The sequence below is a fragment of the Mus caroli genome, unplaced genomic scaffold (genome assembly GCF_978045245.1).
Source record: "Mus caroli unplaced genomic scaffold, Mus_caroli_1 scaffold_3, whole genome shotgun sequence".
In the NCBI taxonomy this organism is placed as follows: Eukaryota; Metazoa; Chordata; class Mammalia; order Rodentia; family Muridae; genus Mus; species Mus caroli.
In genome coordinates, this window is record NW_028227258.1 from 69,039,718 (window position 1) to 69,053,885 (window position 14,168).

The 14,168-nt window shown below is 42.1% G+C and overlaps 1 protein-coding gene across 1 annotated transcript; it reads right to left on the minus strand.

Annotated features, from left to right (window-relative positions):
* Nucleotides 1-11,909: 11,909 nt before the first annotated feature.
* Nucleotides 11,910-12,206, minus strand: LOC110292012 (late cornified envelope protein 3A-like). Its single transcript, XM_021159176.2, has one exon. The coding sequence runs from the start codon at nt 12,204-12,206 to the stop codon at nt 11,910-11,912; it is 297 nt and encodes a 98-aa protein (XP_021014835.1).
* Nucleotides 12,207-14,168: the final 1,962 nt, after the last annotated feature.

Consider the following 14,168-nt stretch of genomic DNA (forward strand, 5'->3'; position numbering starts at 1 on the left):
CTCCTAAGGATGGGCATTGGTGCTTAGAACATGAGTGAGAAGTTGTGGGAGAAACCCCAGATTGAGACCTATTCTTTGTACTTTGAATTTCTGGTCCCTCTAAACTGTTCCTCTCAGCTACATGGTCCAGATCAAAGGTAGCAGCCAGAAGCCCTAGTAGGTTCACAGCAGTTGGAACTCTGGGTGTGGTGTGAATGGAAGAGAAAAGACCTGAGGTGGCTCAGGCAGCAGCTGCAATCCAGAAACTTCTAGTCTCTCGGAGTTGGGTGCAAAACAGAACACTAAGCATCTACTTTAGGGGTAAGTTCCACTGTTGGCTTTGCTGGCAGAGTATCTGAGGGAGTTAATGACCCTAGAATCATACAAGCTTGGAATCATAGGAGCTTTGGCCAATATCTCTTCTCTGATGGGTTTCATAGAGTAGCTCTGTTTTTGAACCAAGAAAATGTCAGAAGGAAACAAAATTAATCTCATCAGAGAAAGATCCTCTCCTCCACTTTTTGGTCTCCTGCTATAAAAGGTTACTGACTTCTCTATTTCTGTATAATCTGAGATGAGATTAAACCTGTCAGGTGAAGGCTTCCTGGAGGAGGTCTAGCAGGATGAGCAAATCTTTGAGAACACAAACATAAAGAACACAGAGGTGGTTGAGATGGTGACCTTTGTAGTGACAGAACACCCGAATCAGCCACCAAGGTGCTCATGACTCCATTGCCTTCTTGCTGTCCTCCCTTCACAACCTCTGCTTCTTTTTCTCTGAGAGATGCTGGCCTGGTCTTCCCAGTATTTCCAATGCAAGAACAGTCTCAAGCTAAACATTCATCAAATTTCATGGGCATCAGAAAATCTGGTGGACAGAAGAGTGACTGCCTCTGAAGCACCAAGGAGTAGGGATGTGAGGAAGTGTAATAGAATCAAACATACCAACTCAGCCCTAGACCTAAATCATTCGTATAACAGGGAGAGGCATAGACAACAGGTCAGGGAGCCCTGACATTTACCTATGTCCTCTACTTAGGCAATAAATAGTTTGTGACTAGTAAAGACCTTGTCTGGTCCCTGACAGTAGAATTCAGGGTAGAATGTGACACACATTATTTTGGAGTGATTAACCTCAGAGTAATTAGCTGCAAGACTGGATAAATACTATAAGTAACTAACCATGACATCTGTAGTTCTTTGGTGAGTTTATCTAAACAGAATAGTACATATTTTCCCTGTATGTCATTTTAATTTTGGAGACAATATCTACTATTAAAATAATTACATTTTATGGATGTCTATTGGGCCCTCAGTTTGTTCTCACACTGTTGACAAAGATCCAGCATTCCATGCAGATGCCTAGTTGCCTGTAACTCACTGTCCACATCCCCTATCACAGCAGTTTGGAAGGGGAGTGGATGAGAGAGCAAAGTATTCTGATAGAAAGAATTCAAGCGGCTTCCAAACTCTCCCTCTCTTGCTGCTTCCCTCTTTCCTTCCATCCCCTCCTTTTCATCCTTCTTTTCTTCTATTCTTCCTTCTCCAGAATGTGCTGAGCTAGACAGCTTTTAAAAAATTGGTTATTTTATTTATTTACATTTCAAATGTTTCCCTTCCTAGCTTCCCCTCTGCAAACCCCCAAACCCTCCCCCTCTCATGTTTCTATAAGGGTGCTCCTCCTCCTCAACTCCCACCCAAGCTTTCCACATCATCCTGGGAAGATGAAAAGAGCTATTCTCAGAGGAGTCACATGACTGCCCAAATGATTGTCCAGTGACTCAGACTTTCTGTCCTCCTTCCATGCTAACTTTTCCATTCTGTCACTCACTCATCTCTTTACTCAATAAATGTGCATCACTAGGATGTAACACACCATACATGATGAACAGGAGAGATATCCTTAAGTAGCATACATGCAGAACAGCAGTCAGGCACAACGAAATAAACGTGCTCCACAGAAGCAAGCACTTTACTGTTGGTGTATGGAAATGAGAGTGAGGGTATCTGAGCTGTGTTCTGCAATCGCCATCAGACAGCAGGCTTTGATCAGAACTGTAAGAACAGCATCTGAAGACGAAGCAGTCCCAGGACTGTAGGTGTTTGATCTGCCCATGGGAAGCCAGCCTGATGGCAGGATAAAGGTTCAAGGAGAGGGGCTCCTTGATGTGATACTATCCACCTCAGCAGAGAGATGGCATTAGTGGAGAGAGAAGGTGGCAAAAAGGAGGGTGCTGAGAAGTTCTAATGAAGCTGAGCTTGTTTAAATTTACATTGGAATTGGATGTTTCCGGATCTTTAGATAACACCCAGTCTCTCATAAGTGAGAGGAGAAGAGACAAGAATTTCAGCATATATGAGGGGACATGGCTTGAAAATTAAAATATATTGAAGAGCCATGTTCAGGTAGCTTGATGGTTTCAGCGATATTCATTGTCAGAGTTATAGGAATAGATCTGAGAGGGAATGATTCAGCTAGGCTAGGGTGAATAGGGAGATTACCTGAGCCATGAGTAATCCTTTCAGGGTGTGGTTTTATTGAAGCCTGTGTTGACAAAGTTCAGCAGTAGTTCACCAAGGGTTTGGAAATCGCAGTTTGGTAAGGAGTACAGTGTTTCTTTCTTATTTATTTATTTATTTATTTATTTATTTATAATCAGGTATTTTCTTCATTTACATTTCAAATGCTATCCCAAAAGTCCCCCAGACTACCCCCCCCTACTCCCCTACCTACCCACTCCCACTTCTTGGCCCTGGCATTCCCCCATACTGAGGCATATAAAGTTTGCAAGACCAAGGGGCCCCTCTTTCCAATGATGGCCGACTAGGCCATCTTCTGGTACATATGCAGGTAGAGTCACGAGCTCCAGGGGTACTGGTTAGTTCATATTGTTGTTCCACCTATAGGGTTGCAGATCCCTTTAGCTACTTGGTTACTTTCTCTAGCTCCTCCATTGGGGGTCCTGTGTTCCATCCAATAGCTGACTGTGAGCATCCACTTCTGTGTTTGCCAGGCCCCGGCATAGCCTCACAAGAGACAGCTATATCAGGGTCCTTTCAGCAAAATCTTGCTGGTGTATGCAATGGTGTCAGCGTTTGGAGGCTGATTATGGGATGGATCCCCGGGTATGGCAGTCTCTAGATGGTCCATCCTTTTGTCTCAGCTCCAAACTTTGTCTCTGTAACTCCTTCCATGGGTGTTTTGTTCCCAATTCTAAGAAGGGGCAAAGGATCCACACTTTGGTCTTCATTCTTCTTGAGTTTCATGTGTTTTACAAATTGTATCTTGTATCTTGGTTATTCTAAGTTTCTGGGCTAATATCCACTTATCAGTGAGTACATATCATGTGAGCTCTTTTGTGATTGGGTTACCTCACTCAGGATGATGCCCTCCAGGTCCATCCATTTGCCTAGGAATTTCATATATTCATTCTTTTTAATAGCTGACTAGTACTCCATTGTGTAAATGTACCACATTTTCTGTATCCATTCTTCTGTTGAGGGGCATCTGGGTTCTTTCCAGCTTCTGGCTATTATAAATAAGGCTGCTATGAACATAGGGGAGCATATGTCCTTCTTACCAGTTGGAACATCTTCTGGATATATGCCCAGGAGAGGTATTTCGGGATCCTCTGGTAGTACTATGTCCAATTTTCTGAGGAACCGCCAGACTGATTTCCAGAGTGGTTGTACAAGCTTGCAATTCTGCCAACAATGGAGGAGTGTTCCTCTTAGGAGTACAGTGTTTCTTACTAAATTTTGTTAAACCAGTGGAGAAACATTGCCCTTTTAAAATCACATTCAAGAATGGATTAAATCTTTTAAGTCACAAATATCACTTATAAGAATGATGAGGAATAATCATTTTTTAATAAATATTGAAGACAATTATGTGTGTAATTGTCCTGTTGAAGGAAGAATTAATGGTATAAATCTCCCCTTTTAGGTGATGAATAGGTGACAGTCATTGAAAAGAAGAAGCACAGGATTCTTCGATGTTGTGGAGAGAGAAAGAAGGGAGGTGGGGAAGGGCTTGAGGTTAGAGGCATGTTCATTCACTGACTTTATCTTATTGCTGATAATAAATGATTTGCATTGAAGCTGGGAAATGCTTTTCTTTTATTGACACTTCTAAAACCACTGTCTAAAGTCCTCAATACTTTGTCGAAGCTGGTGTATTCTCTGGACTTATTAAGCAAATGCCAGTGTTCACTCAATTCTAGAGAATGAGTGGCTGCTCCCTGAGGTGTGGGCCATGGTGTTTTGCTGCTTGTGAAATCCGAAACCATCATTCTTGGACCCAACTTCTGCTTCCCTGATTCCCTGCTGAATCTGTAGGGCCCAGAGTAGAGTACATGGCAGACAATAAAAGTGTATGAAAGAAATAAATTGGTTCAGGAGTTAGAACTCTATTGTCATCACCCTCATGAGGTCTGTGGATGTGTTTGTCACTGGTTCCTTTTGCAACTCTCAGCTTCCCAGGTCTTAGTATCCCACCCAGACTATTGGTAACCCTTCTGTCTTTTCTCTTCACTTGGGTAAGAGTTATCTAGAGTAGGGGGTTCTGTTGTGCTTTTGAAGTGTGGATTAGAGGTACTTAGCCTGTGGCACACTTTGGAGAGGCTGCACAGAGCTGGGAGACCTTTGCATGGTGTCACTCATACCTAGCTTGTGACACCTCTCAGGCTGGCACAGGTGTGCAGAGTTCTTCCTCATCCTGCATTGCTCTTCCTGTCCACAGCTTGCCAAGTGTCCTGCCCCCAGTGATATCATTACATATTCTAAAGCTAGAGATGTGACTTCTACTTCAATGGATATCTTGGTTTCTAGATTTGGTCAGTAGATGTCTAATATTAAACTTATTTCAGGTTTTTTTTATTATGAAAATTTGAGCAAGTTATTTCAACCCCAGAAGCACTTAAAAGTCACAGCAAGTCTGTGTTTATGTTATAATTTCCATGCATTGGATTTTATATAGTGTAGAGTTTCAAAGTCATAAATACTTGCTTTTTCAATGGTCTGTATACTAAAGCCAACATTTTCCTCTTATCTTTCCCCTGAAGATATTCTTTTGCATACTCCAGACACCATATAGACTAAAGTCCAAGCCTTTGGCTACATGACCTGTCCTTGACCTTATTAAACAATCATTTAAGAATTGTTTCTTCTCCAGCTCTCAGCCACCTTGGGCGTGACCTCGGCAGATGGCCCCATGGTCCCCAGAGGACTCTCCATGCCACAGGTGCCCTAGTATGCCCAGGATCTTAGGATCATTGGTGAGTGGAAAACACCTGTTCCAAATCAATCATGATGGATCTGTGACAGTAGCAGGGAGGCAGGAAACCCACCTGACCACGGGCTCAGGTCCCTTTTGGTCAGCAATGGCTCCGAGCCACCTTGGGCACAAATTCCGCAGAGGGTCCCAGGGTTCCCAGAGGACTCTCCACACCTCAGGTGCCCTAGTACACCCAGGATCTTAGGATCACTGGTGAGTGGAACACAACATCTGTTCCAAACCAATGGTGATGGGCCTGTGACAGCAGGAGCAAGGACACAGGAGCCCTACCTGACCAGCAGCTCAGGTTCCTTCTGATCGATTGGTGCTGGTATACCTTGGTTTCGAACACACCAGACAACCCTATGGTCCCCAGAGGATACACTACTTCCAGGTGCAGTAACACACCCACAATCTATGGATTTGGAATCCCAGGATACCAGGATCTTGGTCACACCAGGATCTCAGGGTCTCAGAGAAAGCTTGACTGCCAAAAACTCTGATACACCCAGAATATCAGGTACACAGGATTCCAGAATCAAAGGATCACAGAGAAAGCAGGACTTTGAGGAATCCCGAATCAACTGGGATTGTAGGAAGGACAGGTTCCAATCAGAAATATTGAGGGCAGGAAGCACTTGAGATAATAAGATGGCAGGAGGCAAGCATAAGAACAGAAGCAACAGAAATCAAGGTTACTTGGCATCATCAGAACCAAACTATCCCACCATAGTAAGTCCTGGATACACCATCACACCAGAAAAGCAAGACATGGATCTAAAGTCACTTTTCATGATGATGATGGAGGACTTTAAGAAGGAAGTAAATAACTCCATTAAAGACATACAGGAGAACACAGGTAAACAGCTAGAAGCTGTTTAAAGAGGAAACACAAAAATCCCTTAAAGAGTTACAGGAAAACACTACAAAACAGGTGAAAGAATTGAAAAAAACCATCCAGGATGTAAAAAAATGGAAGTAGAAACAATAAAGAAATCACAAAAGGAGACAACTCTGGAGATAGAAATCCTAGGAAAGAAATCAGGAACCATAGATGCAAGCATCGGCAACAGAATAAAAAAGATGGAAGAGAGAATCTCAGGTGAAGAAGATTCCATAGAAAAGATGGACACAACAATCAAAGAAAATGCAAAATGCAAAAAGATCCTAACTCAAACCATCCAGGAAATCCAGGACACAATGAGAAGACCAAACCTAAGAATAATAGGTATAGCTGAGAATGAAGACTTTCAACTTAAAGGGCCAGCAAATATCTTCAACAAAATTATAGAAGAAAATTTCCCTAACCTAAAGAGAGAGATGCCCATGAACATACAAGAAGCCTACAGAACTCCAAATAGACTGGATCAGAAAAGAAATTCCTCCTGTCACATAATAATCAGAACAACAAATGCACTAAATAAAGATAGAATATTAAAAGCAGTAAGGGAAAAAGCTCAAGTAACATATAAAGGCAGACCTATTAGAATTACACCAGATTTCTCACCAGAGACTATGAAAGCCAGAAGATCCTGGACAGATAAAAGGTCAAGTAACATATAAAGGCAGACCTATTAGAATTACACCAGATTTCTCACCAGAGACTATGAAAGCCAGAAGATCCTGGACAGATAAAAGGTCAAGTAACATATAAAGGCAGACCTATTAGAATTACACCAGATTTCTCACCAGAGACTATGAAAGCCAGAAGATCCTGGACAGATGTTATACAGACCCTAAGAGAACACAAATGCACATAATAGTGAGACACTTTAACACCCCACTCTCATCAATGGACAGATCCCGGAAACAGAGACACAGTGAAACTAACTGAAGTTATGAAACAAATGGATTTAACAGATATTTACAGAACATTTTACCTCCCCCTAAAAGGATATACCTTCTCAGCACCTCATGGTACCTTCTCCAAAACTGAACATATAATTAGTCACAAAACAGGCCTAAACAGATACAAAAGTATTGAAATTATCCCATGCATCCTATCAGATCACCAGAGACTAAAGCTGATCCGCAATAACATCATAAATAGTAGAAAGCCAAAGTTGATGCAGAAGCTGAACAACACTCCACTCAATGATAACTTGGTCAAGGAAGAAATAAAGAAAGAAATTAAAGACTTTTTAGAGTTTAATGAAAATGAAGCCACAAAATACCCAAACTTATGGGACACAATGAAAGTAGTCCTAAGAGGAAAACTCATAGCTCTGAGTGCCACCAAAAAAGAAACTAGAGAGAGTACACCCTAAAAGCTTGACAGCACAACTAAAAGCTCTAGAATAAAAGGAAGCAAATTCACCCAAGAGGAGTAGATGGCAGGAAATAATTAAACTCAGGGCTGAAATGAACCAAGTAGAAACAAAAAGAACTATACAAAGAATCAACCAAAGTAGGTGCTGACCAGACTAACTAGAGGGCACAGGGACAGTATCCTAATTAACAAAAGCAGAAATGAAATGGGAGACCTAACAACAGAACCTGAGAAAATCCAAAGCATCATTAGATCCTACTACAAAAGGCTATACTCAACAAATCTAGAAAACCTGGATGAAATGGACAACTTTCTAGACAGATACCAGGTACCAAAGCTAAATCAGGATCAGATTAACGATCTAAACAGTCCCATCTCCCCTAAAGAAATAGAAGTTGTCATTAATAGTCTCCCAACCAAGAAAAGTCCAGGACCAGATAGGTTTAGTGCAGAGTTCTATCAGACCATCAAAGAAGACCTAATTCCAAGTCTTCTCAACTTGTATCCTTCATTCTATGAAGCCAAAATTACTCTGATACCTAATCCACATAAAGACCCAACAAAGAAAGAGAACTTCAAACCAATTTCCCTTGTGAATATCTATGCAAAAATACTTAATAAATTTCTCACAAACCAAATCCAAAAACACATCAAAACTATCATCCATCATGAACAAGTAGGCTTCATCCCAGGGATGCAGGGATGGTTTAATAAATGGAAATCTATCAATGTAATCCACTATATAAACAAACTCAAAGACAAAACCGCATGATCATCTCGTTAGATGCTGAGAAACATTTGACAAAATTCAACACCCATTCATGATAAAAGTCTTGGAAAGATCAGGAATTCAAGGCCTATACCTAAACATAATAAAAGCAATATACAGCAAACCAGTAGCCAACATCAAACTAAATCGAGAGAACTTGAAGCAATCCCACTAAAATCAGGGACTAGACAAGGCTGCCTGCTTTCTCCCTACCTATTCAATATAGTACTTGAAGTCCTACCCAGAGCAATTCGACAACAAACGGAGATCAAGGGGATACAAATTGCAAAGGAAGAAGTCAATATATCACTTTTTGCAGATGATATGATAGTATATAAGTGACCCTAAAAATTCCACCAGAGAACTCCTAAACTTGATAAATAGCTTCAGTGAAGTAGTTGGATATAAAATTGACTCAAACAAATCAGAGGCCTTTTTCTACACAACAGATAGACAGGCTGAGAAAGAAATTAGGGAAACAACATCCTTCACAGTAGTCACAAATAATATAAAATACCTTGGCATGACTCTAACTAAGGAAGTGAAAGATCTATATGATAAGAACTTCAAGTCTCTGAAGAAAGAAATTGAAGATCTCAGAAGATGGAAAGATCTCCCATGCTCATGGACTGGGAGGATTAATATACTCAAAATGTCTATCCTGTTGAAAGCAATCTACAGATTCAATGCAATCCCCATCAAAATTCCAACTCACTTCTTCACTGAGTTAGAAAGGGCAATTTGCAAATTCATCTGAAATAACAAAAACCCTAGGATAGCAAAAACTATTTTCAACAATAAAAGAACCTCTGGTGGAATCATCATACCTGACCTCGAGCTGTGCTACAGAGCAGTTTTGATAAAATCTGCATGGTACTGGTACAGTGACAGATGGGTAGATAGTGGAATAGAATTGAAGACCCAGAAATGAAACCACACAGCTATAGTCACTTGATCTTTGACAAAGGAGCTAAAACCATCCAGTAGAAAAAAGACAGCATTTTCAACAAATGGTGCTGGCACAACTGGCAGGTATCATGTAGAAGAAATTGAATTGATCCATTCTTATCTCCTTGTACAAAGCTCAAGTCCAGGAGGATCAAGGAACTCAACATAAAACCAGTGACACTGAAACTTTTATAGGAGAAAGTGAGGGAAAACCCTTGAAGATATGGGTGGGTACAGGGGAAAAATTCCTGAACAGAACAGCAATGTCCTGTGCTGCAAGATTGAGAATTGATAAATGGGACCTCATAAAATTGCAAAGCCTCTGTCTGCAAAAGACACTGTTAACAATACAAAAAGGTCACTAACAGATTGGGAAAGGATCTTTACTAATCCTAAATCCGATAGGGTACTAATATCTAATATATATAAAGAACTCATGAAGATGAACTTCAGAAAACCAAATAATCCTATTAAAAATGGGGTACAGAGATAAACAAAGAATTCTCTACAGAGGAATGAGGAATGGCTGAGAAGCACCTGAAAAAATGTTCAACGTCCTTAATCATCCGAGAAATGCAAATCAAAACAACCCTGAGATTCCACCTCATACCAGTCAGAATGGCTAAGATCAAAAACTCAGGTGACAGCAGATGCTGTTGAGAATGTGGAGAAAGAGGAACACTTCTCCATTACTGGTGGGATTGCAAGCTGGTACAAACACTCTGGAAATCATTTTGGCAGTTCCTCCGAAAATTGGACATAGTACTACAGGAAGATCCAGCATTACATCTCCTGGTTATATACCCAGAAGATGTTCCAACTTGTAATAAGGACACATGCTCCACTATGTTCATAGCAGCCTTATTTATAATAACCAGAAGCTGGAAAGAACCCAGATGTCCCTGAACAGAAGAACGGATACAGAAAATATGGTACATTTACACAATGGAGTACTACTCAGCTATTAAAAACAATGAATTTATGAAATTCTTAGGCAAATGGAGGGATCTGGAGGATATCATCCTGAGTGGGTTAACCCAATCACAAAAGAACACACATGATATGCACTCACTGATAAGTGTATATCAGCTCAGCAACTTAGACTACCCAAGATACAATTTGCAAAACACATGAACTCAGGAAGAAAGAACAAAGCGTTGATACTTTGTTCCTTCTTAGCATGGGGAACAAAATACCCATGGAAGGAGTTACAGAGAAAAAGTTTGGAGAAGAGCCTGAAGGAATGACCATCCAGAGACTGCCCTTCTTGGGGATCCATCCCATAAACAACCACCAAACTCAGACACTAGGCAGATGCCAACAAGAGCCTGCTGACAGGAGCCTGATATAGCTATGTCCTGTGAGGCTCTGCCAGTGCCTAGCAAATACAGAAGTGGATGCTCACAGTCATCCATTGGATGGAGCACAAAGTCCCAATGATGGAGCCAGAGAAAGTACTTAGGGAGTTGAAGGGGTCTGAAGCCCCATAGGAGGAATATCAATATGACCTAACCAGTACCCCCAGAGCTCCTTGGAACTATACCACCAATCAAAGAAAACACATGGTGGAACTTGTGGCTCTAGGTATATATGAAGCAGAGGATGGCCTAGTAGATCATCAATGGGAGGAGAGGCCTTTGGTTCTGTGAATGTTCTATGCTCTAGTATAGGGGAATTCCAGGACCAGGAATGGTAGTGGGTGGGTTGGGGTGCAGGGGGAGGGAAGAGTGGATAGCGAATTTTAGGAGGGGAAACTAAGAAAGGGGATAACATTTGAAATGTAACTAAAGAAAATATCTAAAAATAAAAAAGAAAAAAAAAGAAAAAAGAATTGTTTCTTTCCCCTTGATCTTCATAAAATTGTGTTAGGCTTCCTATTCTATCCTTTTACTTCCTCCATATTGCTTGTTTACTATTGATTGATTGAGTGAGTGATTGTTTGATTGATTGATTGATTGATTGATTGATTGATTGATGTTCTTTTGCTGGGAACAGAACATGGGCCTTAGTTACACATGCAAACTTGCCAGGAAAACTCTCTCTGACCTTCATCAACAGCCCATGAAGCTTCGTATTTGTTTCATCCATTGCCTAATAGGTATATCTTTGCCTCAAGCTTTTGATGCTTTCTTTGTAATGAGGACCCCAAGAACACTTCATCAAAATAAGCATCATACGGTAGGTTATACATTTCCAGGATAAAGCAGGGTCCTGTCATGTTTCAGAGGGAAAAGCAGTCCTTCAGAGACTTCAGAGTGCCAGCCAACAACCCACAACTCTCTGAAGCCCTTCCATAAGCAGGCAGGAGTGGTAGTAGATATTTCTTCATTGCATATCTAGCTAGGGATTTGTCTAAGAGATGGTTGTGATAGCAAGGAGCAAAGCATGGCCCAGAATGAAATGATTCATGAGATTCCAGCAGTTACATTTCGAGCAGCTTTATTTTTGAAATGGATATGTATAGGGCATATGAATTCGTAAGCTACCAGGGAATGAGGACTGTGAGATCCCAGACAACAGACAGGAAGAGAAGTTACTAGGGAAGTTGAAACCCTGGATAGAAGAAGGCAGCAGGGCCCTTGGGAATAGAAAAAGTCAGGCTGAATTTTCCTTGGCTCCTGAGATTCTTGTTCTCTCTGAAATTCCTTGTATCCGCCTCAGGATCCAGGTCAGCAGCAGCCCCCAGAGCTGTGGCCACAGCCTGAGCCCCCAGACTGCTGACCACTGCCACGGTCACAGGAACTGGAGCTCCTGCGCCTGCATCTGTGGGACCTGCGCCTGTGGTGGCTCAGGCAGCAGCCTCCCTCAGAGCTGGGGACACTGCAACCTCCAGAGCTTGTAGCACAGCAGGAAGAGGCTGCAGGTAGACACTGTGTTGTGCTCTTTGGGGGGCACTTTGGGGAGCACTTTGGGGAAGGACACTTGGGAGGAGGTTGGCACTGCTTCTGGCTCTGCTGGCAGGACATCTTGGCAGGAACTGGACCTAGAAGAGTAGGATAGAAACATTATAGGGAGAAGCTTCTGGTGAGTGTCTACTGACTTAGTCTGTCAAATGTCTGCCTTCATTGACTTATCTGCTTCCTAAATCAAGATCTCTATAAAATAAAAAGGGACATGGAGGCACAAATTCATTTGAATAAAGCATTCTCAAGACTATCAGATAAATCAGCATGCATTCCTAGTAAATACAATCAGACCGAGGAGCTTTATAAAGGCAAAGGGTTACTGATCTCTATGCCTGCAACACTGTCTTCCATTTTTTGCCCTGATTAAACAGATGTGGATACTTCTAAGTAGCTCTCTGCTGAACTGTAGCAAATACAGTTAATGGGAAAATGACCCTTGGAGAATCCTCTGGGGTGATGCAAACCTCTCAGCAGAGTGGAGGCAGGGCTGAGAGCCAGGACTCTGGTGTGTCACAGGTCCTGATATACCCACAGAGGCTCCTGTCTGTGTTCTCCCTGTTTTCTTGCCCCCTGGCAGGTGCTCTTCCTACTCTCTCAATACTAGACACCCCTGCTTCTTTCATCCCAGTCACATCTAGCTTGTCATCTCAACACCTTCTTAGCTGAGGCCCTGTCCATAGTTAGGTACTCACCAGATACCGCAAAAGCAGGAGAAGACTGTGTTGAAGAGGTTGTGGCTGAATGATCTAGGGCATCAGCCCTTTTATTCTTGGCAGGTGTGTGATGCACAGCCCAAGCATGCTGCTGCTTTCACAACAAGGGAGTTGACAGAGCCAGAATCATCCATTCATCTTTCTGTGTTCCTACTACAATTACCATCAGTAGAGAACCAGGAAAATCTTGATGTCTCTCTGATTTCTCACTCAGGCCTGCCTAGTAAGGGAAAGAGGTGAGGCTGTTCTTCTCCATCTTTAGCATATGAACACAAGATCTGTGCTTGTGTCTTCTCTGTGAAGTCATAACGTGGGTTACTATGGTATTTTCTCTCTTGGGTTGATTGTGATCTCTTAGGAAATAGGTGAAAATATTAATACACACAGTTGTAAATAGTCATATATCACACGGCAAATGTTGTATGCTATGTGCTATGTAATCAGGCTTTAGTGCATGGCCTTTGATATGAACCTTGCTTCACCTTTTATGTAATCCAGAATATCCTGCCATATCTGGTTGTAGCCAGTGACTATACTCTTGAACTTCGATGATGAGATGAGAAAGTAGGTTAAAAAACGTTAAAGTAGATCCAAGACCTTGTCTAGATGATAAGAATTGCCTCAAGTACCTTCCAGTCCATGCCAGCACTGGGGCACTTTGGGGGTGGAGTCTGAGGACACCCCCAAAGTCCCCACAGGACCCTTGATGGGATCTTAAGACCTCTGGTGAGTTGAATACGACTTCTGCTCCAATCCAATCGTGTGGGACCTGAGACTGCATTAATTAGGGAAGCAGAAAACCCAGCCTGACCAGGGTCACAAGTCCTTCTGGTCCACGACAGCACCGGGACAACACCAAGGTCCCCACAGGACTCTCCAGGGGATCTTAGGACCTCTGGTGAGTAGATCACAACTTCAGCCAGGAGGCAGGTTCGAACACCTGATATCTGGGCACCTTCCCTGCAAGAGGAGAGCTTGCCTGCAGAGAGTACTCTGAACACTGAAATTCAGGAGAGAGCTAGTCTCCCAGGTCTGCTGATAGAGGCTAACATAATCACCTGAGTAAAAATCTCTAACCAGAGACAACTATAACAACTAACTCCAGAGATTACCAGATGGCAAAAGGCAAATGTAAGAATCTTATTAACAGAAACCAAGAACATTCACCAACATCAGAATGCAGCACTCCCACCCCACCCAGTCCTGGGGACCCCATCACACCCTAAAAGATGGACCCGGAATAAAGCATATCTCATGATGATGGTAGAGGGCATCAAGAAAGACTTTAATAACTCACTTAAAGAAATAC